This window comes from Cucumis sativus, chromosome 6, assembly GCF_000004075.3.
Source record: "Cucumis sativus cultivar 9930 chromosome 6, Cucumber_9930_V3, whole genome shotgun sequence".
In the NCBI taxonomy this organism is placed as follows: Eukaryota; Viridiplantae; Streptophyta; class Magnoliopsida; order Cucurbitales; family Cucurbitaceae; genus Cucumis; species Cucumis sativus.
This window is the reverse complement of record NC_026660.2, coordinates 27,169,279-27,191,817: the sequence shown is the minus strand read 5'-3', so window position 1 is coordinate 27,191,817 and position 22,539 is coordinate 27,169,279. Positions and strand designations below refer to the sequence as shown.

At 35.7% G+C, this 22,539-nt stretch overlaps 2 protein-coding genes and 1 long non-coding RNA gene across 3 annotated transcripts; 2 read left to right on the top strand and 1 right to left on the bottom strand.

Moving 5' to 3' along the window:
* The first annotated feature begins 34 nt into the window (after positions 1 to 34).
* Positions 35 to 10,119, top strand: LOC101215926 (protein ACTIVITY OF BC1 COMPLEX KINASE 8, chloroplastic). The gene is made up of 21 exons (XM_004143448.3): positions 35 to 704; positions 2,645 to 2,780; positions 2,899 to 3,065; positions 3,205 to 3,325; positions 3,427 to 3,527; positions 4,786 to 4,884; positions 5,069 to 5,179; positions 5,268 to 5,347; positions 5,435 to 5,504; positions 6,164 to 6,237; positions 6,560 to 6,629; positions 6,741 to 6,829; positions 7,328 to 7,452; positions 8,173 to 8,253; positions 8,332 to 8,392; positions 8,502 to 8,556; positions 8,644 to 8,742; positions 8,844 to 8,933; positions 9,234 to 9,293; positions 9,381 to 9,505; positions 9,641 to 10,119. The coding sequence occupies exons 1-20, from the start codon at positions 225 to 227 to the stop codon at positions 9,495 to 9,497; spliced, it is 2,286 nt and encodes a 761-aa protein (XP_004143496.1). The 5' UTR covers positions 35 to 224; the 3' UTR covers positions 9,498 to 9,505; positions 9,641 to 10,119.
* Positions 10,120 to 10,244: 125 nt separating this feature from the next.
* Positions 10,245 to 11,672, bottom strand: LOC105435931. Its single transcript, XR_969887.2, has 2 exons — positions 10,867 to 11,672; positions 10,245 to 10,782 (listed from the first exon to the last, which is right to left on the bottom strand). It is a non-coding gene; the product is annotated as an uncharacterized LOC105435931 (long non-coding RNA).
* Positions 11,673 to 15,775: 4,103 nt separating this feature from the next.
* Positions 15,776 to 22,512, top strand: LOC101215683 (probable inactive receptor kinase At5g10020). Its single transcript, XM_004143447.3, has 3 exons — positions 15,776 to 17,378; positions 17,920 to 19,518; positions 21,669 to 22,512. The coding sequence occupies exons 1-3, from the start codon at positions 16,436 to 16,438 to the stop codon at positions 22,244 to 22,246; spliced, it is 3,120 nt and encodes a 1,039-aa protein (XP_004143495.1). The 5' UTR covers positions 15,776 to 16,435; the 3' UTR covers positions 22,247 to 22,512.
* Positions 22,513 to 22,539: the final 27 nt, after the last annotated feature.

Genomic DNA, 22,539 nt, shown 5'->3' with positions numbered 1-22,539 from the left:
TTTCTTTTTTTCTTAATTTTTCATTCCTTGAAACAAAAATAATTTGTAATTCTTCTGGTTCGCTGTCCACTTCTCCACTTCTCCTTCTTCCTTCCACTTCTTCGCTCTTTCCACCATTGCAGTCCCTTTCTTTCTCCCGTGCTTCGAATCTAGGGTTACGTCTTATGATTCACTGACCTTCAATTTCGGTTTCGGGTGGAAGGATCTTATTATTCTTCTTCTCTATGGCTACTTCATTGCCTTTACCCGAACTTGTTTTTGTCTCACCGAAGCGTCTTTTCTCTTCTTCCAGTCCCGGATGTTTTCTCTATAGGGTTCCTTTCTCTAGAACTTGTAGGTTTAGGGTTCTTCGTCGCACGAAGCTACGGGCTGTCAGAGAAGACGGTGTGGTTGCTGAAGAAAGGGAGAATGAGCTAATCAAGGAAGTTAATGGATATGGACTTGGAAGTAATGGAGCTGCTTACAATGGGAATGGTGATTACAGGTATAATGGTTGGGTTAATGGCGGAGTTACGACTGTGGAGAGTGAGACTGGTGGAACCAATGGGAACTTGGTGAAGTATGTTAATGGAAATGGTGTTGCTGCGGCCGTGGTGGGAGAAATTCAAGCTTCGGAGTCAGTGGAGGAGGATAGGAAGAAGAGGATAGAGGAGATTGGTAAAGAAGAGGCTTGGTTTAAGCGGAGTGATCAGCAACAGGTCGAGGTTTGTTTTTCTGCTTGTTGCTCGTTATTGACTTATTATTCTTTTGATTTCATTGGCGGCGAGATTAAATGTAGTTTGGAGGTTTTATTTTCATCTGCCATACAAGCAGTATATGCGCAAGTGCAATGTCTGATCAGGAATTGCCTGAACTGCTGATTTGGGATGTCTCAAATCCTAGATTCGAGCTCATTTGGGTGTACCATTGATTTTACGTGATACTGAACTAGGAGATAATGTTTTCAACCATTTCCATTTTAATCTCTCCATTAATTTTGATAGTTCAAGTTTTGGGTGTGGTTAATCAAAATTACTAACTAAATCCACAAATAGGGGTGGTAACTGGTAATGCATGAATTGGGTCGGTATTAAATTTTTGGGTCTAATTATGATTTAGTAAGCCGTAAAAACTACAAATTCATATTACCTTCTATTACCTGCTCCTTTAGCAGTGTCAAGTGTGTAGTCACAATTCACTGGTTGGAAAATGGAAGTATTTCACATTAATAATCAAATGCAATCTTTACTACTGGGGTAGAAAAATCTCAGATTAAGCATTATAGTTTTAAAGTAAAATTACACCAATCGTGGTAATGTCCTCATGACATAAGTTGCAAATTCCAATGCTTCTTGATGAAAAGCTGCAAGTTTTGGGACAAGAAAAGCTGCAAGTTTTGGGACTTGTTCTTTAATTATGTAATTACAAAAAATCTGTTAGTGTAGGTATGGCACATCAATAATGCTTGCACCTTCCCCCATGTTGTAGCATAGGTGTGTGTACACACATTCTTTGTGGTGTAGGATCATTGCTAGTAAACATGGACCTATCTTTTCGAGTGGTTGGCTAGAGGGACTAAAGTTACTCCCTGAAATTTATGGAAAGATATTTCGAAAGAGCTCTCTTCTTTTGTTCTCTTGGTTAGGTGTGTGGTGGGGGGAGGGGAGGGATACATATTTTTGGGAAGATCGTTGATTGGGGGAGAACCTCTTTGTGTGTTGTTTTCTCTGTGCTCTCTCAAAAATCTGATTTTTTAGTTTGGTATGGGAGCTCTTGCTCCTTTTTGGGTTCCATCGTTCTCTTACCGACAGGAAAACAACAGATGTAGATACTCTTCCTTCTCGAACTCCAGGGTCATCCCTTTAGAATTGGGAGAAGAGACGTTAGACTTTGGAGCCCTAGTCTTTTGGAAGGATTCTCGTACAAGTTTTCTTTTCATTGATTGGTTGACCCTTCTTCCTTAGGTGTGTCAATTTTTCGTTGCTTAGGAGGATTAAGGTCCATAGAAATGTATGATTCTTTACTCTGCAGGTTCTTCACGACCATGTTTATATGTTAGATAGACTTGTTAAAGTTGTTAGGAACTTGCCTTTGCTAGTTGGGTCTTTTTGTTGTTCTTTGTTGGAAGGTGACAGGATGCTTGGAGCATATTCTTTGACACTGACTTTTTAAGTGGTGTATGAGATTCTTTTTTCCCAGACGTTTTGGCATGATGTGTGTTTGTCATAGAGATGTCAATGCTACCGTCGGGGAGTTCCTCCTCAATCCACCTTTGGGGAGAAAGACCGTTTTTTGGCTTGCTAGTGTGTGTGCAGTATTATGGGTTTTGTGGGGGTGAGCGGAAAGTAGGGTTTTTAGAGGTTTGGAGAGGGATCCTAGGAAGTTATGGTCTCTTGTTCGCTTTCATGTTTCCCTGTGGACTTATTTCATATAGTTGGGCTCCCTTCTTGTAAAGGGAATCCCGTCTATTTTTGTTGGCTTGGTTTTTTGTATGCCGGTGTGTTCTTTCATTTTTTCCTTGAAGAAAGTTGTTTTCACAAAAAAAAAAATAATAATCATGCTGGCAACTCCCCCAATATTTATTCCATGCTTTTTAGTCATTCTAAAGGTCCCTTATATTTCATTTCTATGCTTGTTTTCTATGCACACAAAATGGGATTTTCAGGTTTCTGTGGCACCTGGTGGACGCTGGAATAGATTTAAAACATATTCAACAATTCAGAGAACCTTGGAGATATGGGGATTTGTTTTTAGTTTTGTCCTCAAGGCTTGGCTTAACAATCAGAAATTTACTTATCGAGGTGAGCCCTTCTGCAACATCAATGCCAAACACACTCCAAAGATTTGCCTTGTAGATTCGATAGAACAATTGGATGAAATGAATTTTTGCTTTATTTCATGGTTTATAATTTCTTTTAGGAGGAATGACTGAGGAGAAGAAGGTCGCTAGAAGAAAGATTGTAGCTAAGTGGTTGAAAGAAAGTATTTTAAGATTAGGTCCAACTTTTATTAAAATTGGTCAGCAATTTTCTACTAGAGTGGACATTCTACCACAAGAATATGTTGACCAGTTGTCAGAGCTTCAGGTTATTATCTCTCTTACCTATGCTTTTACCATTCTGTGGTTAGGGCTGTTGCATATGAAATATGTATGTTTTCAATTGAAACAATGTAATATTTCAATTAATTGTTGCTTAGGCTGATGGATGTTCATTTTCAATTCAGGATCAAGTTCCTCCTTTCCCATCTGAGACAGCAGTATCTATAGTTGAGGAAGAGCTTGGAGGTCCTGTGGCTGGTATATTTGATCGGTTTGATCGGGAGCCAATAGCTGCTGCTAGTCTTGGTTAGCTCAATTAACATTTTCAGGATTCAGTTTAGCTAGCATTTTGAAATTCTGTTTGGTGGTTGATTAGAATACTTAATATCACAAGTCTCTTTGTTCAGGTCAGGTTCATCGTGCAAGATTGAAGGGGCAGGAAGTCGTGGTGAAAGTACAAAGGCCAAGTCTGAAGGAACTCTTTGATATCGATCTCAAGAACCTAAGGGTTAGTTTTCAAAATTGGCTAAAATTTGTACTTTTGTTTCTCTGTGGGTGTTCAGAGATCAGAATCGTAGTGATTTGTCTTGTAACACTGCATTTATTTATTTTATTTTTTAATGTTTTTATCTCATGCCCTGGTTGGGAGGTGTTGCATCAGATACTTTTTTCTGGCGAAGCTAATTTTCTTATATCTTCCAGTTTCCAAATTTTAACCAAGGCACCTACGGGTATTAAAATTTCATGGGTTGAGTCAGTCTTGAACAGGGTGGATTCCTTTTTCCTGCAGCCTTTTTTTAGTTGTCAAATTATTGTTAAAGTATTTCAGGAAATAGAAAATATAAATATATTTTGAGATAAAGAAAACTGTGCTAGACATGAAAGAATATACACAAATCCCAAAACTCATCCAAAAGAATGAGGACGAGTCCGATTAGTGAAGTTCCTCACCAAACCTCTTAGACTCTCTAAAGCTCTACTGTTCATTTCAATCCACCCTACAAAATATTAAAAAACAAGCCTATCATAAAACTCTTCCTTTGTCCTGAGGAGGGCTCAAGAGTACCTCTTCAATCATGGAGCTAGGAGCAATACCTCCTGTTATGAGCGAACAACCTTGAAGATCCTATAAAACCGACTCTAAAGGGAGGGAAGAAAAGGGAAACCCCATAGAAGATGGTTTAGATCCTCCTACTTCTTCCTACAAAAAACACACTATTGTGGGTGCAACACAGAATAAGAGTCTCTGGAGGGGATCCTGAGTGTCCACTTTCTTATGCAAAATTTTTTAGGCAAAGAATTTCGTTTCTTAGGAATTCTAACCTTCCAAAGTGAGTAGAATGCGTAGGCTTCTTAGGAGGGAGAAAGGGTGCAAAAGAACATAAAAGAAACTACATGAGAAACTTTCTGACAGCTTTGGAATCTCAAGCATAGAATCTTTTTCCCGTAATGGGTGACTTGGTCACATAGGATAGAAAGAAGAAGGTATCATCAGTACACTGAAGGTGTGACATGTGCAGAACCATCTGATCCCACCTTAAAATCCTTCATCACTCTGGCTTACCTAATAATGCAAAAATCTTACCTTTTGGTTTTCCATGAACAAAAATAGAGAGTTCACCGTTGTACAATTCCAAATCCAACCTCTCCACACGGACCAAAATCTCTCTATATTGGAGTCTATGAACTTTATGATTATTGAACTTGGATAGTAGAAGGGAATTTCAGTTTGCATCTAAACATTTATTATTTGAATTTAATTACAGGTTATCGCAGAATACCTTCAGAAACTTGACCCAAAGTCTGATGGTGCAAAGAGAGATTGGGTTGCTATATATGATGAATGTGCAAATGTCCTGTATCAGGTATCAATATTCCCTCAATTATTACTCTGAGACATGACTACTGGTTTATTAATTTGGATATAATATTTTATTACTACCTTGCAGTTTTTGTTTGATAGAAGCATTGAATCCTTTGCATATTTCTTTTTAATTCTGAGCCAGCATGTTTAAATTTTCATTATATCAAATCTAATGGTAATTTCAGGAGATAGATTACACCAAGGAAGCAGCTAATGCTGAGCTGTTTGCTACCAACTTTAAAAACTTGGACTATGTGAAAGTTCCATCAATATTCTGGGACTATACTACTCCACAGGTTTTATCACCTAATTTGTACAATGAAACAATTATTCCGTTTGAAACATTGTCCTTACGTCTAATGTTTCATTTTGAAATGACTGTAGGTTCTGACTATGGAGTATGTTCCTGGAATTAAAATAAATAAGATTAAAGCTCTGGATCAACTAGGCCTTGATCGTAAACGGTTAATATCATCTTGAATTTTTTATTTCATTCATGAGAATTGCAGGATTTGAACTCATTCTTACCATTGGCTTCTTATGTGATATAGGCTAGGTCGTTATGCTGTTGAATCTTACCTGGAGCAAATTCTGTCACATGGATTCTTCCATGCAGATCCTGTGAGCTCTAATAACTCTTTGTTTAAGTTACCCTAGTCTTAAAATATGGGGGATTTTCTAGTGATTTGATTACAGATAAGAAGGTTTATTGAACTTCATTCAAAGTATTCCTTGAATTATGTAAAATTTAAAATATGATATGTATGTAACCTTAAATCTGCGATGAAGCTTCTCATTGACCTTGCCTCCTTTTGCTGTTGCACATTGAAAGAACCTACATTACTGGTAGTGCATTGAAGTAATACTCTTCCATCTGTATCTACCCATAAACCATCAAATCATTGCTTTGGGTAGCTTCCGCGCAGCTTATCTATTGCAGTTATATATAACCGACTATTAAAAGAATGGGGTTTAAGAATGTCATTTGAAAATTGTTTGAAATGTTATAAAAAGGTACATGAATGGATATAACCAGTCAGTTCAGTTGGAAAAAGATGTTAAAAAACTTATGATAAAATCCAAATTTTCAATTCATCTGCTCTGAAAAGATAATATTGAATCTGAAGATAAAATATCTTTATGGACAAACTTCCAAGACCTAGCCCTGCTTACAACATTCTTCTAGACATTTGTGAATGTGGGTTATTGGGATGAGGCGTGCTCCTTGCTTTTTTTCTGTTCTCTTAGAATTGAATACAGAAATTTTGTAACCTTTTCAGCATCCTGGGAATATTGCTGTTGATGATGTCAATGGAGGAAGGTTGATCTTTTATGATTTTGGAATGATGGGAAGGTACTAGCCTGTCCTTGGTCCTCTTTCTATGATATTACACCCTATTAACTAAAAATAAAGGAAAGAAAAAAAAATCAACCTTAAATGGCAAGATGTTTTTGCACTAATTCCATGGAAGTGAGGTCATTAATTAGGTTCTAGTTCATGGTTTTTCTCTTTATGGGCGTATTTATTGTTTTTAAGTTTCTTTCTAAGGGACTCTGTATCCTTGAACTTGTAATCCTTCTTCTTATGTCAATGACAAGTTGGTTCTTGTTTATAAAAAAATGGCCACGATATTTTGCTAAACATATTGTTGTGTATTGTTGCTGGTGCCTTGCAGTATCAGTTCAAATATTAGAGAAGGTTTGCTGGAAACGTTCTATGGAGTGTATGAGAAAGATCCAGATAAGGTACTGAATTATGAAATTAATTTCTATTTCTGCCAACTTAAGGTGATGTAACAGTACCATCATGTATACCTTCAATGTTCAATTGTTTATAAGAATTCTTCATTAGTGCAGGTTCTTCAGGCAATGATTCAAATGGGAGTTCTTGTGCCTACTGGAGATATGACAGCTGTTAGACGAACAGCTCAATTCTTCCTGAACAGGTTCATTGAAGAGACTTAAAATAAACTAACGTTGCCGATTGATTCATTTTCTTTGTCCTCTTTCGGGGTGGTAATTTTTAGATGTGGTAAATAATAATAATAATAATAATAAAGAAGAAGAAGAAGAGAGAGAGATTCGATTTATGTTTGGTTTAAAATGCTGTTCGCGAGGATTTTAATTTAATATTTTAACAAACTCATCAATCCTGCGATGTTATTATACAGACCATATTAGGAATCAATCTGAGAGTTAAATGAGACAAGAAGGTCCTGTTCACTTGTTTGGGAGATTGACTCTGCTTCCTATAGTTTAGCTCCCGGTTAAATGTCTACTGTAGTGAGCTTTCGTCATGCTTAATCTGAATGCTTGATTTATTTTGATTATCATCGACAGAATGTTTAATGGTGATTTGCTTGAACTAAAGGAAGCAACTGTGATCAAATTATAATAAATTCTGCTAGAATTTTCTGACTGAAATTTTGAATTTGAACTCCCAGTTTTGAAGAACGTCTGGCTGCACAGAGAAGGGAAAGAGAGATGGCAACTGCAGAACTTGGGTTTAAGAAACCATTGACAAAGGAGGAAAAGTTGATGAAAAAAAAGGAACGCCTAGCTGCAATTGGTATGTAACCCTGTTGAGCAGCTCAGTGTGCAATTATGCTTTAATTGTCTGTTCTTTTATATTATAATAGTTATTTTTACGAGAAAAAACTTCCGTATGTTTCCCCCAGAGAATACAAGAGTCTGTATTAATATCTAATCTAAGTGATTATCAGTTGGTTACAAAGTTTCTCCTCTCAACCTATGTGATAAAAATACTTCTCAGTTCTCAACAAGAAAAAGAAACCTATATGATAAAATGTTAAATTGCATGTTGAGCCTTTCCTTGTTTAATGAATCACTGGTTGGTCCATAACTTTTAGAACTGTTTAATAGTTTTTTAATGAATCACTAGTTGCATGAAATTTTGAAACTGTCTAATAGATTTTTGAACTTTCAAATTTGTGTCCAATAAGCTATGATGTAGCAATTTTTTTTTAAAATTAACTTATTGAATATATAATTAAATGTTGTCTCTTAGGGAGCCCTAACTTTCAATTAATTTTGTATCTAGCCAGTATATGAATTTTAAAAAAGAATTCAAAATTTAGGGATCTATATGTGACAAAATTGAAAATTCATGAACTTATTAAACACTTTTACCTTTTAAAGTTTAAAGTTCAACTAAACTTGTAATTCAACCATGACAAAAACAATGTTTTGAAATGTTGGATGCTACAAAAAACCGACTATGAAACTGTATATGCTGTTCCTCTCATGGTTGTTGCACTCTCCTAAACAGGGGAAGATTTATTAGCCATTGCAGCAGATCAACCGTTTCGGTTTCCTGCCACGTTCACATTTGTCGTTAGAGCATTTTCAGGTAGTTTACAAGAAAAACCAACTGTTACTAAATCTCTTGTATAACGTTAACCGCTGAAAAATGCAATATTGTCTGCAGTATTAGATGGCATTGGGAAAGGCCTTGACCCACGATTTGATATCACTGAAATTGCCAAGCCGTGAGTTCTTTGTCAACGCTTAAGCTTTCTTTAACCTCCTTTCATCCCGACATTTTAGGATGCGTAAGTTTTTCTGTTTACCTTACACAGTCTAATTTTCGTCTTTTAGATATGCTCTGGAATTATTGAAGTTTCGGGAAGCAGGAGTTGAGGTCGCCTTGAAGGTAAACACGATTATCCATTTTACATGTTGGCTTATTTAATATAGTTCTTTTATTCTTATGTTGAGCGTCAATTTTACAAATGTTTAGGATTTCAGAAAGAGATGGGACAGGCAGTCTCGTGCATTCTATAACTTATTTAGACAGGCCGAAAGAGTCGAAAAACTTGCTGAAATTATCCAAAGACTGGTAATGATTTCAAACCTTTCCGCAAATGAATGAGCATGTCAAACTTCTGTTTTACTTTTTCAAGTTTCCAATATTGGACCTCAATTTTATTTAATCAACAGGAGCAAGGTGATCTCAAGCTTAGAGTTCGGGCTTTGGAATCTGAAAGATCATTCCAACGAGTTGCAACAGTTCAGAAGACGCTAGGAAATGTGAGTTTTTCAAGTTGGTTCTCATTCTTTCCTGCTGTCCTTGTTTGCATGTCAACATATTTCGACCACATTATCTGTTCGGATTGTTGGAGATCTTACAGACCTCCCATCCCTGTTGTACGTTGCACACATGTAGGATGGGAGGTCTATCAAGATCCCAATGGAATTGTTTTGGGGAAGTTAAAGGATGAAAATTTTCGAGAGCTTTAGAAAATCAGCACATCTTTCTGTGTATGTTGGATTGATAATGTTCTGGCCAGTTCAATATCTCTCTAATTTCCACCTTTTGACCATTAACAGGCAATAGCTGCAGGAAGCCTAATCAACCTTGCAACTATATTACATATCAACTCCATTCGGGTAAGATGTACTTTTATTTTCTCTGACCTTGCTGTGCTTCCATCATTATTGCCTGGTAATTATTGATTAGTTGTTATACCTTTTCAGATGCCTGCCACTATTGCCTACATCTTTTGTGCCTTTTTTGGGTTTCAAGTACTCATCGGTCTTATCAAAGTCAAAAGATTAGATGAACGGGAGAGGTTGATAACAGGAACCGCTTGAAAAAATAGGTAAGTAATTCCTGCCCGTCTTTGGAGCCCCCTCGTGACATGGCATTGTCCTCGCACGTGGATCTAATTCCTACAAAATTATAAGTCGAATTTCAAGTGATCCTGATCACGACCTTCTAAATAAACACGTTTCAGGTTTCAGAGTCATGATTTGCAGCAAATGAATCTACTTACAATCCATCAACAAATAGTAGATAGAAAGCACTAGTCTGGCCTTGAGCCTGAGCCTGAGCCTGGCCTGAGGTATATGTCATCTAAAGATTACACTAAAGATGATATGGGTTGAAAACGTGAGCACTTCTTCCAAGCTTGCCGAAATTACGAATTAGTTTTCGCCATATGGTTGGTTAGCAGCTCTGTTTTCGTAGTATTTTGAGATCGCCTCATTGCACTCCTCAGGTGTGTCGTCAAAGTCGCAGCAGTTATATTTAAAATTTAAACTAGTATAGAAATTGGAATGATGTATGTACCGTTTTTATTAGACATTGAAAAATGTCAATATATTATGCAGAATGCTGCAGCATAGAGTTAATTTTCCTTCCTTCGTTAATGTACATATGTAGATGCAAGATATACATAATTCGATTCCAGTCCCATTACCGGGTTTTCTTTCTTTTTTCCTTTCTTTTTTGTTTTTTGGACTTTTTCATTATCTCGTCTCTCTTTCGTGCGACAACTGGACCGCGTAAGGTACCACGAAGACTGAAACAAGTTCTTCGCTGTATTTTTTTGGAGCATATGAAACAAGTTCTTCGTAGTGAACTACCATTACTTATAAAAGGTATATCCTTGCTGTTTGCAGTGTAACATTTCTCGTCAAAATAGATCATTTACAAGGCATGAGTTATGAGACTATCCACAACTGAAGAGAATTGCTGACTATAGACAGCCTTCTTCATGTTTGAAACATGTTATTTTAAACCATCCTTCTTTGCACTTTAACATCTACCATTTTCACACCAAGTCCTTCCCTTTATTCTTGCAAATACAAAGGCAAAATTTATTACTCAGCCAGAAACGTCATCTTCAGAGGACTTGCAGTTTCCTCGAAGGAAAGAAGTTCGGAGCTTCAAATTGACTTGTAAATTGCTGCAGGTACTTGAATAACTAGCTATAGAGACAGGTTTTGATTTCCCCTTTATCTCAGGCATTTGAAGTAGGAAACATATTTAAGGAAGAGATTGAGTGTAGACATAGTCTTCATGTTCGAAAACATTCTCTTTTCTGCCGTCCCCTTTTTCGCATTCTACGTTAACTTTTTGACACCCGGATCTCCCCTGTTTGACCCCAAATGTAAGAATCGTCATTTAACAGAGTATGAGCTCATGGAGAGAGAAAGAGGAATAGGAAGAGAGGCTTACCAAATTGAAGGATTTAATGGAACCCACCACTATTCCATTGGATGTTGCACGTCCATGCGCTACTAGAGCAAAGTAGAAGAAGAAAACCAGAAAGATAACATATCGTAGGGATCTCATTGAGTGGAGAAAGTTTAGCTGTTAGCTGTCAACTAGGTTGGATGAAGTAAGTAGTAGAGTTTTATAACATGAAGAAGCTTCAAATCATGGGATTCAGAACTAGACAGGCACCGACAAGACAAGATCTTGAAAGCTTCTTCAGACAAAAATATTATACTGGTACAACTAATCTCTAATCTTTTTTATGCATGTGCTTTTGTGAAATTGAGCTTGCTTTTGACCTGTCGCCTGATTCCTTGGCAGCGAAGCTCGACCCTCAAGGGAATGGGTTGGCTTTCTTGGTGTCTTTGTCTCATGCATCCACATAAACAAAATGAAGTGAGCTGATGTGCTTGGAAAGTTGTCATTAATTTGGTTTTATCTTCAAGATTCTCCGAGCTGTCACTTTTCTTTTGGTGTCTTGTTGCTGATCCACGCTCCCGTTGCTAGCCACTCACTCGTCCCCCACCGCCAGCCTACGGGTTCGAGTTTTATTTTCTTAATTATTTTGCAATCTTATTGAATGAATCTCAAATGAGCCCTTCAGGAGCATCAGATTGTGAACAGGCAGTGGCTGCTGCTTATTAAGATGCAATTCTCCGTCCTTTGAATCCCTCAGTTCAGATCTTATGTGGAAAATTATGAATAATATAACAGAATAATTTGATCAATATCTAGGAAAGTCGTCTAAGATTCCATTTTCTATCATTCAAATCACGTAGTGAAAATCTTATTTAGAAAATCACGAACTATTCAACAGATTGATTTTGTCAATATATCCTGCATAATGCGATCGTTCCTCTGATTTAAAAGGAACCATTTTTTAATATGTTTGAGTGCGTGTTAGGTAATGTGCTGCCATAAAATATTGCAAGTTGTCTTTAAGGCTATACTGTATTTGAGTTTAAATAAGCATTTAAATAATGAATGGGTTTTAAACTAAATCATGATAATGTATTTCATTTGGCTCATTAGCTATACAGACGCTTGTTTATATATTCTGACATGACATTGAAATTCTCATTGCTTTAAATTATTGATGTTTTTGCTTAAAGGCATTTAGTTACACGTTCTCGGAATTCTATTAGACCTTGGTTAGAGCTTTTCCATTTCTCCAAAATTTGGTCTACTTTATTATTAATTGCAAATGACTTCTTGGTAGAGTGCAGAAACCTTAATTTTTGTTTGAACTGCCTAAAAGGTTCACAATATGAAATGTCTTTATTTATTTATTATTATTATTCTATGATTTTCTTATGGATATGCTATAAGCCAATAACAACGGAAGAATCAAACTCTTTTAAAAAATATGAAAGAGTTTTTTTTTTCTCTTTTTCTATTATCGAATCTTTCGAATAGAGGATCATGCTAATTACTATTAAGATAAGTTCATTTTGACATATCAAGGTTTATACTAAACCTGTACCATGGTCATGTTCTTTTCACCTTGTTTCATCTTGATATGTATACTTTTAAAATGTCTATTTTGATATCAATATTTTTAAAATATGATACTTTTCAACTATTCATTTCATTTAAATGTGATACTTTTCCACTATTCATTTCATTTTAGATCAAAATTATATCCTTTTAAAATACAAGTGTTTAAATCTAAACAGACATTTTGAGAGTAGATAGAATAAAAACAATATTAATACTAATTATACACTGAACCCTTAGGGACCAGACTTTCCATAGTTGGCTTGGGCCATACTTATTGTGGAAAAAAAAAAGTCAATAATGAACACGAAGAGTGTTTATTCAGATAAAATTGTGTATTTGTTTAATGTTTAAGTCAAGGTTGTTGTTGTGTGCAGGTAAAAAGGGTTGGATGGAAGCCAGGGGGAGGGGGGGCACCATTTACCCCTCAAGAAGCCACAAAGTTGCCACTTGCCACTTGCCAGGGGTCTGGTGGATGGCTGTGTTGTGTGTGTGTGTTCGTTCAAGTGAGAATATGGCCACCTATAAGTCCAAAAATGTCAGGTCCTCTAGCTGTTGCATTTTCACAAATGCCAATCTGGAAAATGCATATGAGATAAATTTTTAGTGTTTTTATGTGGACATTTTCTTAATTTTTAAAATTACTGACATTTTTACAAAATATATTTCTCAACGTCTTTCTTTTGCTAGAAAAAAAAAACTAGAAAGTGTCTTTTCGTAAAGTTTTGATTGAAATTAGGCGTTAGTTATTTAATTCTTTAAATACGTAATATATTATTGAAAATTATGTTCGCAATAAAGTGGGAGATCCATAATCAATATAAAATTATGTAGAACTCACTAAAAGATATCGTTATTATAAATACTTTTATCACTATAGTAGGAAAATTATAAATTTGTCGAAGCTAGTATTATTTGGAGAAAATAATAAGGTGACTAATATATAGAGTATCAAGTAAATAACTTAAAAATCTCAACGTATGTTTGCAAAATGTTAAGTAGTGAACAAGATTAATTAGATGGAACCCATTAAAGTATATCAATTAAGGATTAATTAGATGGAACCCATTAAAGTATATCAATTAAGTACTAGTTGTAGTGTAATATGGATTAAACTTGCTAAGTACTTAATTTTAATAATTTTCTTAAATTCAAATAACTTATTTTCAACCATTTTCTTTTATTAACTTTTTTACACATATTTAAAATAAAAAAGATAACATAAGATTAAGCTTCATCAAACCATAGTGGACAACAACATTTATTTGCTTTAAGCATATTTTGTTAAAAAAAAAGGATAATGAGAGAAAATGTTGTTAATTGGTCAATGCTGAAATATATTCTTTGTTCCAAATCAACATCCACCCTTCTGTTAAATGAAGATTATATGCCATTTTGTATTCCAAAATGTCTCTTTAACATTTATTAATGATATTTTCAAATATAACTGAAGTTGTATTGTTGTTGTTTAAATAATTTCAGTAGCAACAAAAAATGAGTAAACGAAAAGAAGAAGAAGAAGAAGAAGAGAGGTTGAAAGTTGTTTGTTTTGGGAGAAAGGGAGGAATTAGTGAGAATCATAGCATACCCATATCTCACTATTTCATTTTATTTCAATTCCATTCCACGTCTCGTTGTCTCAAAAGAAAAAAAAGAAAAGAGGGAAAAATCCACGTCGTCTCACACCACTTTTGGCCTTTTTTTCTTCTTCTCTTTTTGGAGCAAAATAAAAATATTAGTTTGAAATAATCAACAATGACGTGAATGTTTTGAAATTACTTTTAGTTCTTTCACAATTACAGATTATGAACTCCCTAACTTTCTTGGTAGAGATCATTTATTTATATACATTGGTTAAATTTATATTTATACTTTTTCTTCATATGAAAATTAATATTTCATCAAATTTGAAAATTTATTGAAAATATGATGATTAGAAGTTCGTTTTTGTTTTTAAAAGATACGTTACATTTAGATGTTGGAAAGTGCATCTCATTGTTAAAAGTATATATATTAGAATGATGATTTTTGGTAAAAATACGTCGATAATTTTAAGCGTAGATAATATTGTAAAAACTTTAAATGCTATTATTTTATTACAACACTAAATAAGAAATCGGTCCTACTATAATGAGGATTGTTTGAACCATATAATTAAGTGTATAAAACATTTATTGTTATTTACAGTAGAACGTGACATCTTTGTCGTTTGATGACTTCTTATGTTGCAAGTGAATATTTTCACCACGGTGAAGATTTTACAAGTATATTTATGTAGATAATTAAGGTGAAGCTTTATCTAAAGCTAATAACCATGATGATTAAACTAACTAATTTGATATTGATTTAGAAAAACAATAATTCTGGATACAAAATATGTAATATGAATTCTGATGATTCATAAATAAACCACTAGATGACTTCTAAACTTTTCTGAAAGTAGTAATTCTTTTTCTTTTCCAATCTCATCAAAGGGCAAATACACATTAATTACACCAATATCTTCACAAAAATGAAAGAGGTAATACAATTGGAAGAAAAAAAAGCCCTATTTTAAAACAGAAGGATCACTTAAATGGGGTACTAAAACAACAATGAAATTTGATTCACCCTGAATGAAATGGAGGGACTACAACTTTTGACTTCTTGGTGAAATGATATAGATGAGTTATATATTTTTTAAAAAAAATCTTATACAAACATAGAAATATGGAATTGTTAGGATGTTTGTAATAATTAAAGAAAATAGACAGATAGTAACTATAAATACAGTTTTGGCTGCATTGCATTAACTCAATTATTGAGCATAATTTTTGTCTGAAGCTGTAGCCTAAAGGAGACATCATGGTATCATAAAAAAAGATTCAACATAAATTTACAACAACACACTTATTTTGGTAAATTTCCATTTTCATCATTAGGAAGTGGGAATAACAATACAAAAGGGTGAGAGGAATTTGGTTGGTTCTTAATTCCAAATTGGAAGAAAATAAATAAAAAGAAAAAAGTTTTCCCTTTACATTTGGTCTACACATTTCAAATCTTACCCATCTTTTAATCCAATTTTAATTTACTATTACTTCTCAAAAATTGACTTTCCCTATTGTATAGTTCTTATTTTATTAATCAATAGAAACCAATGTGTATATATATTTATTTGTATAAAATGTGTTTATCTTTTTAAAAATAAAAAAAGAAAAGTTAATTTTCCTTAAATGGAAAAGAGAGGAAAAAAAGAGAAATACTATTTTAGATAAGAAGAAGAAAAGAAGGGAAAAGAAATAAGAATATAAAAAAAGAAAATTAAAAATGTTGAAAAAATTGCTTAGCTGTTATCCACCTCCATTAGGATCAAAAACTCCATTATTATCTGCGTAACTGAAGGAAGGATTCACAAAAGAAAAAGAAGAAAAGAGAATAGGAATACTCATAGAAACACACCAAAGCTCAACCAACGCATTCTCCTTCCTTCTTCCTCATTCATCGAAACCCTAACATCAAACAACAACAACAACAACAACAAGTCGTCTCTCTCTCTCTCTCTCTCTACATTTTTGACCTAAAATTCCTGTTAGCTTTACTCTTTCTTCAAGCTGACGGCGTTAATTCGGCGTTACTGTGAAAAAGAGAGAGAGAAAGAGTGAGTGAAGATGTGGGGCGAGGGAGATGAGAGTATGGGACAGAGAAGAGAGATGAAGAGAGAGGAATGGAGATGGCTTCGGAGCCGGAGAGTAGTTTTGGAGCATTGTCCTTTTATTTGACTGTGGTTTACTTGGGGCTTTCACTCTCTCAACCTGACCAAAACCGCCATTTTTAACGCTTTCTCTTTCTCCTATTCTTTGTCTGGATTCTCATGTACATACATATATTCACTCCTCTCTCTATCTTTCCCTCTTCTCTCTCTCTCTCTCTCTCTTATTTGCTTTTTCTTCTCATTCAGTCTGGTTCTAGGGTTTCAAGTACTCTTCTCTTCTAGCGTGGGCACACACTCCGTCGATGAATTATTAGGGTTTTTTCCCCCACATTGTCACCAATGAATCTCGTTGCTTATTTATATCACGCAGCTCTCTCTCTTAACTTCATTTATCTGCTTATCGTCTTGGTTTCTTCAGCTTCTGATTCTGAACTAAACTGTCTGCTTGAATTCAAGAAGGGGATTCTGAAAGATCCGCACAACTCGGTCAACGGGAAGTGGGATTTGGCTTCCGTTTCGAACTTTGATGGTTGTCCTTCGTCCTGGACTGGTGTGTCTTGTGATGAGAACGGTAATGTGTCTGCAATTGTGCTGGACCGGCTTGGCTTGGGAGGGGAGTTGAAGTTTCAGACTCTGATTGGGCTTAAGAGTCTTAAGAATTTGAGTCTTTTTGGAAATGATTTTACTGGACGGCTTGTTCCGGCTCTTGGGACATTATCTAATCTGCAGCATTTGGATCTGTCCTCGAATAGATTTTATGGGCCGATCCCGGAGCGGATCAATGATCTTTACAATCTGAACTATCTTAATTTCTCAGCAAACGAGTTCAATGGTGGGTTTCCAGTTGGTAGATTGAATCTTAATCAGCTCAAGGTGTTGGATTTGCACTCTAATCGACTTTATGGGAACATTGGCCTGCTGGTTTCCCAGCTGCGGAATGTGGAATATGTTGATTTAAGCCACAATGAATTCTACGGCGGACTTTCAATTGGCCCTGATAACGTCTCAAGTCTGGCTAATACATTGAAAAGTTTCAACTTAAGTTACAATAGATTGAATGGTGGATTCTTTGACGTTGACTCTCTCATGTTATTTCGAAATTTGGTAGTCTTGGATATGGGTCATAACCAGATTATAGGGGAATTGCCTTCATTTGGGTCCTTGCCTAATTTGCGCGTTTTGAGGCTTGGTTATAATCTTTTATCTGGCTCGGTGCCTGGGGAACTGTTAAACAGGTCCTTGCAATTGGAGGAATTGGATCTTAGTGGTAATGCATTTACAGGTAAAGAATCACTTGACTTATTATTTCACTATTTATGACTTACCGGAAATTTATTGACCGTGAGAAGATGCTTTTAAGTTTCAAATTTATGTTCTCCGAACTTAGATCTCTCATCTCTCTGGGATTTTCCCAAGGCATGCATATAAGGGGTTTTCTTTCTTCTGCTTCTTCTCCTTTTCTTCTTTTGCGAGGTTTGGAAATGCAATTAATGGTTGGAAATTTAACCAATAATTTCTCTTGTTTGATTATATTTGCAAGACCATTATTTGCTAGTCTATATACGAAATCACTAAATCACATTTATGGAGATGTCGTGTTCATAGACTAATAATCTATTCAGTTCAACTGGTTTCAAGAAAGGTCCATTTATTGTATTTTTCTGTACTACATGAAGACTTGTCACCATTTCAATAATGAACTTTTAAGAAGATTTATCCACTACATGTGCAAATAAACTTCGTTTTTATGAACCTATACGGTCATTCGTGTGGCTAGGTCGATATTATACTTTGCTGAACATAATTCATTATTTGCCTTGCAGGTTCAAATCTTCGGGTTGACTCCTCTACTTTGAAATTTTTGGACCTCTCTTCAAATAATTTGTCGGGAGACATATCAGTTTTGCAATCTTGGGAAGCCAATTTTGAAGTTCTTGATTTAAGTTCAAATAAGTTCTCGGGAAGCTTCCCAAACATAACTTCCTTCTTTCAGGGATTGAAGGTGCTTAATGTCAGAAATAATTCCTTAGAAGGCCCTTTGCCGTTTACATTGGTGAACTATCCTAGCATGTCTGCAGTTGACTTCAGTTTAAATGGTTTTAGCGGTACTGTCCCTGCTAGTTTCTTTACATCTGTTACCTTGATCAGCCTCAATCTGTCCGGAAACCGGCTAACCGGTCCCATTCCCCTTCAAGGCTCAAGTGTTAGCGAGTTGTTAGTTAAACCATCAGATCTGCCATTGGAATATCTTGATCTATCCAATAACTCGTTGATTGGTGGGTTGCCTTCTGAAATAGATAAACTGGCGAGGCTCAAATTGCTAAATCTTGCTAAGAATGAATTATCAGGGCCACTTCCAGATCAATTGACCAGATTGAGTAACTTGGAGTACCTTGATTTATCAAACAACAAATTTACAGGTGAAATTCCTGGTATGCTTCCCGACCTACATGTTTTTAATGTATCCTACAATGATCTCTCAGGTGACGTTCCAGATAATTTAAGGAACTTCCCCATCTCATCATTTCGTCCAGGAAATGATAAGCTTAACTTACCAAAAGAGATAGGTTCAGAGAACTCGATTCCAAATAATTTCCCTGAGCATGGAAGACGTCGTACTTCTAAAGCTAATATCCAAATAGCTATTATTCTTGCCTCAGTTGGAGCAGTTGTGATGATTGTTTTTCTTCTACTTGCTTATCATAGAGCACAACTTAAAGAGTTCCATGGAAGAAGTATATTTAGCGGCCAAGGTACTGAAAGGAACATTAAGATAGAACGTTTCAGGCCTTCCATTTTCAAGTTCCAACCAAACAATCAGCCTCCACCAACCTCTTCAAGTTTTTCAAATGACCATTTACTAACCTCCACTTCAAGGACATTATCTGGGCAGGCAGAATTCTCTTCTGAGATTTCTGAACATGTTTTACCTGGAGGTGCTGCAGCGAGTTCATCAATGATTATTCCTAATTTACTCGACGATCCTGTTACTTCTGGGAAAAATTCCTCCCCAGGTTCCCCATTATCTTCCTCACACCAGTTTGTTGACGGGCGTGAACAACCTGTGACACTAGATGTGTATTCACCAGATCGTTTAGCTGGAGAATTGTTTTTTCTGGACAATTCACTGCTATTCACTGCTGAGGAACTATCCAGAGCCCCAGCTGAAGTTCTCGGTAGAAGCAGCCATGGAACACTATATAAAGCTACTCTGGATAGTGGACATATGCTGGCTGTTAAGTGGTTACGTGTGGGGCTGGTCAAACATAAGAAGGAATTTGCCAAGGAAGTTAAAAGAATAGGATCAATGAGGCATAAAAGCATTGTTCCTTTACGAGCATATTATTGGGGTCCAAGAGAACAAGAAAGACTTCTTTTAGCTGACTATATTTTGGGAGATAGCTTAGCTCTACATCTTTACGGTAAGATTGTTAGAAACATCCTTTTTATGTTCAGATATTTCTTTGCTTATATTCTACTGTCGCTAGCCATATGGACCTGCACATTCCCTTTTTGGTGTCCTGTCACTGATTCAATTATTATCTGGATTTTTAACCCTTGGAGTAATTGCTCTGAAAAGAAATTTGTGATTTTGACTTTGGTTTTGTTAGTGTTCAAATGTACATGCCAAGAACAGTTCCTTTTAAATTTAGCTGCTGAATTTTATGGGTCAAAATGGACATCTAATTATATTACTTTTTTTAGAAAGTTTCTGTGGCTCCACCTGTTGTGTAGTTGACACATTGGCAAACATTGTAGAGAAAAATTATGAAATTACCCTTTTTGTCACAGCATCAACATCTAAATGCCAATAGCTTATAGGGGGTATCTAAATTCGTGGACATGCTCTTGCATTTTGTGTACATAAGGGTCGGCAAATGGAATATAAATCTTTGACAAATAGTTTTCTCTTGATAAGCTGAAGCCAAACCTCTTGTTGCTGTTGTGTATCATTGAAGCCTGGAATGAGACCTTTTCCATAACACTTTTGAGAGCCTCTATTATTATCAATAGGTCAAATTTCCAAGAAGGATGTGTACTAATTCAACACTCTTGCGTTCGTGGCTCTCTTTTCTTTGACATAATTATTCTTATCCAAAAATTTGTTTAATCCAAATGTTTTTGAACTGTTGATTTTGATTTTGCTCATTCCATTTCATTTCAAGGTCAATACACGATCAAACTTTATTTGTATTGGCATAGCTTGAGTAACATTTTTCATGGATTTATTTTACTTGATTGGAGTCTTCTCTTTCTTTAGACTGTGTGTGTCACGTTTTGGTATGCCCTTATATGACTAATATAATGATGATTTGATAGAGTTTGAAGTCCGTCCAACATGTATGTCTGGATTATCATTGTAGAAATAACAAGATAAGTTGTGAGTTGCAACAAGGGGTATCGCTGCGTTCCTTTTTTCTTACCTAATTATGTTCATAGCCAGCCTTCCCACAGACGTAGGGATCTAAAAATCTCCTTGTCTGTCCATACTGTAGAAAGCTGTACTCGCATTAAGTATATTTCTACAGGCAGTCTCCTATAGAATCCGTTAGCCTGAAAAACAGCCATAAGAAGAAGCCTGTTCTTACAAAGCTGTACATTAGGCTGACTTCCAAACAAGTAAATTCTGTGTATTGTTTATACAAAACAATGAAAAATTTAAATGTAGTGTTAGTTTGAGAGAAAGCAGAAGGTGGATCTCATATTTTTTTTACTTGCTGTTAACGTACCAAAACTTTTGATACATAACATTTCTGAAAAATTTAGGGAAGTTCAAAAGGATGCAAGTCTTATGCTTTCATTGTGGTGTTAAGATCTTCCAGCAATTTTTTTTGGATTTGTGAAAAAATTTATTTGTCCATTTTGCCATGTTAACACTTGATTGTCAGTTAGTTCTGATGATCCGTGCCGTAGTCTTAGACCTCATGTAATAACTGCTAGTCTCATCCTCAAAAGTATATCACGTAGTTCGTGCCCTTAAATTGCCATTGCCATTTAAATCTTAAAATTTATTTATAAATCGTTATTATTATTATTTTGTGTATTTGACATGATTTTGTTCTCTTTTTTTTTTTTGAATAAATTATGATTCTTGATTCTGTTATTTGTTAATTTTAGTACTTTCTACATGGAAAGTTAAAGTAGCACCTGTTGGTTTCATTCCACGTTAAATTCATTTTCCTTTTCTTTCTCCCAAGCCTTGTACAAAAGAGTTTGAATGGCATATTTAGGATTCTTATTTCTTTGAATGAGTGGCCGCACTACAATCGAAAATGGTGGCCAGTTTCCAGCGATGCAATTTCTGTGTCCTTGTTATATTTCTTATCTTGTTACAACCGCCACGGCCGAAGATATCTCTGGAATGTGAATTAAGAATGTCCGGCCTCTTGTTGGCATCATGAGTTTCTCCTTCTGAATAATTACGAATTGATTTTGCATAATCACTAGAATAACATCATCCTTCACATGCTTGTATTCTTCTTGCAGAAGTATTTTCACGTGCAATCTGACTCTCTCTAAGATTACTACCATGTGTTCTAGTAATTGATTGTATTATATCCTTTTCTTGCAGAAACTACACCACGAAGGTATTCTCGGTTATCGTTCAGTCAACGACTTAAAATTGCAGTGGAAGTTGCTCGCTGTCTGTTATACCTTCATGATAGGGGCCTCCCTCATGGAAACTTAAAGCCAACAAATATTATCTTGGCAGGCCATGATTCCGATGCCCGGCTCACTGACTACGGACTTCACCGCTTGATGACACCAGCAGGCATTGCGGAGCAGATATTGAATCTAGGGGCACTTGGATATTGCGCTCCAGAACTCGCTTGTGCAGCAAAACCTGGTCCATCTTTCAAGGCTGACATTTATTCATTTGGGGTAATTTTAATGGAGCTTTTAACCAAAAGAAGTGCAGGCGACATAATATCGGGTCAATCGGGGGCCGTCGATCTCACAGATTGGGTGCGTTTATGCGATCAAGAAGGACGAAGAATGGACTGTATAGACCGAGATATCGTAGTTGGAGAAGAGCCTTCGAAAGCTATGGATGAACTGTTGGGTGTATCTCTCAAGTGCATTCGTCCTGTAAATGAGAGGCCTAACATCAGACAAGTGTTTGATGATTTATGTGCTATATGTGTTTGATTTTCATCCTCATCCTTCCAACCCCCCGTGTACATGCGTCTTGGAATTAGTTTTTTTCCAGTGTTCCTCGACCCCAATTGTTTTTGTTTCTTATTTTTCGCTTCGTATTGGTTTCAGCCTACTGATTTTGGGCTAATTGTCACCATTTTTTTCTCCGTGAAATTTTCTTGTAAATGGACAACCACCACCCCCATCCATTGATTTTTTTTCTCCCCCTACAAGAGTTTCAGTTTGATGTTAATGGAAGAAAAATGTTGCTCACTTTTCATTGTCTGCCCTCTCATTTTCTCTTC

What these genes read in the sequence shown, in the direction of transcription:
- LOC101215926 (XM_004143448.3), top strand. Translation starts at nt 225, where the DNA reads ATGGCTACTTCATTGCCTTTACCCGAACTTGTTTTTGTCTCACCGAAG. An exon ending in GCTCAATTCTTCCTGAACAG is followed by an intron (nt 6,830 to 7,327) that starts GTTCATTGAAGA and finishes TTGAACTCCCAG; the next exon opens with TTTTGAAGAACGTCTGGCTG. An exon ending in CTGAAATTATCCAAAGACTG is followed by an intron (nt 8,743 to 8,843) that starts GTAATGATTTCA and finishes TTTAATCAACAG; the next exon opens with GAGCAAGGTGATCTCAAGCT.
- LOC101215683 (XM_004143447.3), top strand. Translation starts at nt 16,436, where the DNA reads ATGAATCTCGTTGCTTATTTATATCACGCAGCTCTCTCTCTTAACTTC. An exon ending in TAGTGGTAATGCATTTACAG is followed by an intron (nt 17,379 to 17,919) that starts GTAAAGAATCAC and finishes TTTGCCTTGCAG; the next exon opens with GTTCAAATCTTCGGGTTGAC. An exon ending in CTTAGCTCTACATCTTTACG is followed by an intron (nt 19,519 to 21,668) that starts GTAAGATTGTTA and finishes CTTTTCTTGCAG; the next exon opens with AAACTACACCACGAAGGTAT.